Consider the following 5,628-nt stretch of genomic DNA (forward strand, 5'->3'; position numbering starts at 1 on the left):
AATTACCTGCAACAGGAAATACCTAGCCAAATTGAGCAGTGAAATATTATCTTATTTTCGTGATTCTATAGGTTGATGTACCACAAAAATTAATTGTCTAGACTTTGATTTTACAAAGTTAATTACCGATACTTATTTTGAATTAAAAAAATTCCGTCGAACAACAAATACTAATTTGTTTACTCTAAAGTCTCGTAATACTAATTACGAGAATAAAATAAAAAAACCCAATTTACTTCTTCGAAGTTAATTTTTGTTGGAATTGATGAAATTTTTTGAAACTTTACACCATTTTCGAGTTTCTAACAGATAATATAATACCGCAAAAACCAAATTATCTTTGAATGGAAATTCTTATAAAAAATTACCAAGGGATTATGATTAATAAATACAAATTTTGATTGCCCCAATTTAAATATTAAATGATCAACGAAGATAACTATGAAAAATTAAGTTAAAATATCCTAAAATAAGGTAAATATCTATGCCTTCAAAGAGTCTTTAGGATAATTTGAATATTAAAATACTTATCAAAACTTGTACCCAAAAATCGTATACATTGAAAGTTTATTTCAGTGATAAATCCTTTCTATTTAATTAACATTTTTATTTTAAAATTTAATTAATCACACGGGCACTTTCATTTAAAGTTTGGTAAAAGTTATTAAAAATTATATTTGAATACTTTTTAAACGATTTCAATGTTAATTGACGGATAAGTACCAATGTACCATTTGAATGTCAATTTTTAAATACATTACAAACTTCATTTTTTCATTTAGGAAATTTTATTGACACCAACAACGATAAAAAAAACTTACATTAAAGATATTAAAAACCACTTAAAGATTACTTACAACTACTTTGATTTAAAAAAAATTAAAGCTAATTACGTTGGCAAATTATTCATTCAAAATACCACCGAATTTAAAAATTTCAAAATCACTTCAAACAACTTTGAGAAAATTACAATTATAAAAACTTGAAAAAAAAACTTACCAAAGAAATATTATTAATTCAAATTATAAAAATCACTGTCCTGGATAATTTTTAAACACTTATTTTTATATAAAAAGGGCCAAAGTGTTGAATTTTTTCTAAAAATAACTTCATTTTTTGACACACCCAATGAAAATTTCGAAAAAAACGTATACAACAAAATAAAATTAATGTTAAACATTAAAAATTAAAACGTACACAATTTCAAGATTTATAAATAAATGCACAAAATTGTAAAAATCACATATTTAAAAAAAAAAAATCGGTAATTATTATTGATATTTGAATTTTGTGGTATAAATTTGTATGTTACAAAAGCAACATAACCTAAACCGTCAAATATGAAATAACATAATTTACATCTTGAAGTAAAGATGAATTTACACAATAAATTCAAAATATGAATTTATAAGAAAAAATTTTTCAAAATTCACTTACCAATCACTTCTCGTAATTCATAATCGTCTTTTGTATTTGGCCAAACAACTGGCGCAACAGAACTCGTGGCTGCCATTTTGCGTGACAAAATGTGTCCGATATTGCCGATTGATTGTCGTGCAACTCTTGCACATCCACTGAACGTAAGTTGTGGTCGATCGCATGATGCCAACGACTTCTGTCGAAAAACGCCGGGTGATCCTGGTGGTAATAATTCTCCAGATATCTTCCTATTATAAAATATTTATTATATTAATCAATTTGTTTTCAACAATCAATTAAAATTAATCAACGCAATAATAATATTTTTTTTTTTTATCATACAACTTCTTTAAATTTATAATTGTTAAGATTTATTTTTATAGAGACGAGAATTTTTTTTATTAGTTTCTTATTGGATTCAATTAAATTGTCTTTAACCATCTTGACATTGATTATTATCAATTTTTATTAAATGCATTATGTTATTCATTACATATTTTTATTTTATAACTTCTTACAATTATGTAGTAATATTCATTAGTCATCCCACAAGAATGCAACTTCGGAAACAATTGTTTAACAATTAACTTAAATCCAGATATCGTGTCGCATATAAAAAACTTGTTATATCTGGTATTTAAAAGCCCACAATATTAGTAGATACGATAATTTTTTAGGAAATAGAAAATTTCCAACCAGAAAATTATTTGTAGTGGGTTGACTTTTTAATTATACACTTTAATTATACAATATTTATAATAAGAATTATTTTTCCAGTAATTTAATTGGTTTTTTCCAGGATTGCAAAAATTTATTAAAAAATCATGCATAATAAGATTTAAAATTGCCGTTTTCGAGATAATCACCGTACTATCTGAGGTTCATAAAAGGTCTAATGTTCATACAGCTTTAATGAATTTTTCTTGTGTTGCGATTGTATTCGATCACGAATTAAATTAGAGTCAAGATTCGAGCTATTGCAAAATTACACTTTATCCTTAAAATCTTCTCCAAACTGAACCGATTTTGAAGATCATCGCCTAATTGTTAGTTGTTCCAGGAACGGAATTCTAAACTTGCGCTTGAAAAATAGCCAAGAACACTCTCGATTAAATTATCTTTGAAATGAAACCAAAAAAAAATCAAAATCGGTTCATCCATTTAGGTTGAATCGATCGGAATCATCTGATATTCAGACGGAGATACACACATAGCGGTCAAACTTATAAGAGCCTTTTTTGGTTTAAGGGTCAAAATGTACATTTTGGAATCAAAAAAATCTATCCGATTATTTAGTGTCAGAAAGCTTAGATGCGTTTTATTTGGATGTTGGCAAGTTATTTTTTTTTAATTTGAAATATTTCAAAATTACTTAGTTGACGGGATTTTTCCAACTTTGTGAACAAATGTCATTACACAATATTCCCTTTTGTCCTTTAACTCCCTGTGCCTTTAAGCTCCTTTTTCTGAACACCCTTTAGGTCTCCTTTTTCAAAGAATTAAAATTTATTTTAATACCCAAAAAACTTATTTACCCAAAAAACTTATTTTGACAATTACGAACATTTTAAAATAAAAAATTTCAGACGCTCTCAATTGATGCCAACCCCTAGACCTCCACGAAAGAAATTTAACTTTTTCTAAAGAAAATTTTATTAACTCTTCATCAAATATAATTTGGAACATGCAGCGATTACATCGAAACGATCCAGTTGTACAATTTCAAAAGTTTGAAAGTTCTCTCTAAAAATTTAGAACTATATATATAATACATAAGTATGAAATTAAAAAAATTTAAGAATTAAAAGGACCTGAGATAATCTCAAGCCGGCCATTAATATTTTAAAACTTGATTAATTTTAATACTATCAATAATAATTGATCAAATCTAATAAGAAAGAATGCTACGTTATTACACAACTGCTATGCCAGTTGTCTATCATTAACAAACAAAGACATAAGTCTTGATTGTTTATACATCCGGGTGCGTGCGCTTTTGTTTGGAGTCTAAAAATAGTTTAAAGATAAAAACGGTTATAAATCTTATGAAATCATCGGAACAAGTTACTAACATTATAAAAATAAAATAAAAATTTCGCAGCTCAATATGCTGATTTATTAAGAAAATTTCAAGAATCAGAATTCTTTTAAAACATGATCATTTTCATCAATCCAATTTAGAGACGATTTTATTTCACACATGCATACTTTTTAAGACTTCACAACTCTCTAAAGATTTAGTTCAGCTTAGATCACTTTAGAAATATCGATCACAAATCGTTTAAAATTAGGAGAAAGAAATTGTATTCATTAGTTAATTCCTTTTATATCTGTTTCTTTCAATGAAACAATTACGAGAGATGGAATTTTGAAATACTTCAGAGTCAAATACTTGAGATATAACTTTCTTAATTGAAGGTAATAATAATAAAAAGGCGTTATCATTTTTATTAAATGATATTAACAGGTCAAATGAAGATCAATAAAAGCTTAGACACTCAGAAAAGTACAGGATTAAATTTTCAACAAAACTAAACGCGAGTCCACTTGATGGCTTACAAATACTCAACTATTTATACAAATCTCTAATTTTGTGTTTATTTAAATACATTTTTAGGGTTCAGTAGTCAGATAAAGAATTCCTATCGTTATGTTACTCCGTCACTATGAGTCAGCGCCGACGATATTAGTTATATCGATCCACTGAAACTTTTTTACTCCAACACAATTATTTTAAACTTTGAAAAAGTTATTGTAGTCTCTCGAATATGAATGGATTTTGTTCTATTAATACTTTAATTATTTTCTAGAGCTTCTCTTATTGTTTATGCATTAATAATTTAGCATTAGAAATTACGATTCGAACCAGAACCTAGAGAGGTATTTGGGGAAATTATCTCCTCCAAAAAATATACAAATCAAGTTTTTAACCAATAAGCAAAAATTTGCAGCCCCCTGCCTCATTCTGAAAAATGTTTAGTTTTTCTCCTTCTTGACTCCTTAAGAAGATTTTTTTTTTAAATGGTTAAATAATTTTTGTTCGATTTGGACAACAATCATTTAATTGAGCAATTTTGACCCAAAAAAATAAAAAAATCGAGTTCCCTTTTTGACGAGCGGACGACTAAGCTGAGATATCGAGTAAAATTGTACACAAACGAAATTAACCCAATTTTTGTGTCTTTGTGTAATTTAAAATAATTAGGACTCGAAAAACTTAAAAATTCGGTGAATATCTCCAGAGCCGCTCTGAAATAAAATTTTTCATAAAGGACTTTAGTCAATGTCTCAAAAACTACTCACCTAGGTATTACGAACTATGAATTGTATTCTTTAGGGCAAAATTACCCTATGTACCAAGTTTCATCAAATTCTGACACATTAGCAGACCTATTTATAGTTCCTTTAGAGACTGATAATAGAATATTAGGATACCAAAAAAAATTCTGACACAAAAATCTTTTTATGATTTTCTAGATTTTTTCAAAGAGGTAGCACCTCTTAAGCAAATTACTCTCTGATTTGAATAAAAATTATTTTCTTGAGTAATTTTGACCCAAGAAATTCAAAAATAGGATTTGACAGTCAGGCGAGTTAATTCTGAAATGTCACCCAAAATTATGTATGAAAGGTCGAGATCCCAGATCAATTTTTGTCGATATCTCAGAAATTTGTTGTTCAATCAAATTTTTAAGGTTACCTAAATGAATGAAACTTTTTTACATACCATGCTAAAAATACTTTAAAAGACCGTAGGGGTCTTTTACAATTTACTATCTACAAAAAAAATTTTTTAATCAAAACATTGACTTCTAAAATTGACTCCAAAAAAAACGGGTAATTTAAAAAATTTGTTGCATCATAAAACAATCTAAATAAATAGCCGGTGTAAAATTTAATTAAATTTCATTCTTCAACATAAATCACTTGAAAATATATTTGATTAAAATAAATTTTAATAAAAACTAATTCCACATATTTTAGAGGGATTAATAAATAAATAATAATAATTTTGTATTATTGGTGGTGTGAATAATTATTATGAATACCTATAATATTGTGCAAATAACAAAAATATTAATTAATTGTATTATTTTATGTTTGATAATTATTTGTAATTTTTATAAATCAAATCAAATTAATAAACTTACGATTTGTTGTATTCCTATAAATTGAGTGTCGAAAGCTGTTTTTGTAATCAGTGCTTTT

General features: G+C 26.5%; 1 protein-coding gene across 1 annotated transcript in view; it reads right to left on the minus strand.

Annotated features, from left to right (window-relative positions):
* Positions 1 to 5,628, minus strand: part of LOC123294291 (serine/threonine-protein kinase OSR1-like) — a 37,672-nt gene that overhangs the window by 19,224 nt on the left and 12,820 nt on the right. Inside the window, exon 3 of the mRNA XM_044875422.1 lies at positions 1,438 to 1,667. Coding sequence (XP_044731357.1) covers positions 1,438 to 1,667 — 230 coding nt within the window. The remainder of the gene's footprint in view (positions 1 to 1,437; positions 1,668 to 5,628) is intronic.

Source organism: Chrysoperla carnea, chromosome 2 (assembly GCF_905475395.1).
Source record: "Chrysoperla carnea chromosome 2, inChrCarn1.1, whole genome shotgun sequence".
Classification (NCBI taxonomy): domain Eukaryota; kingdom Metazoa; phylum Arthropoda; class Insecta; order Neuroptera; family Chrysopidae; genus Chrysoperla; species Chrysoperla carnea.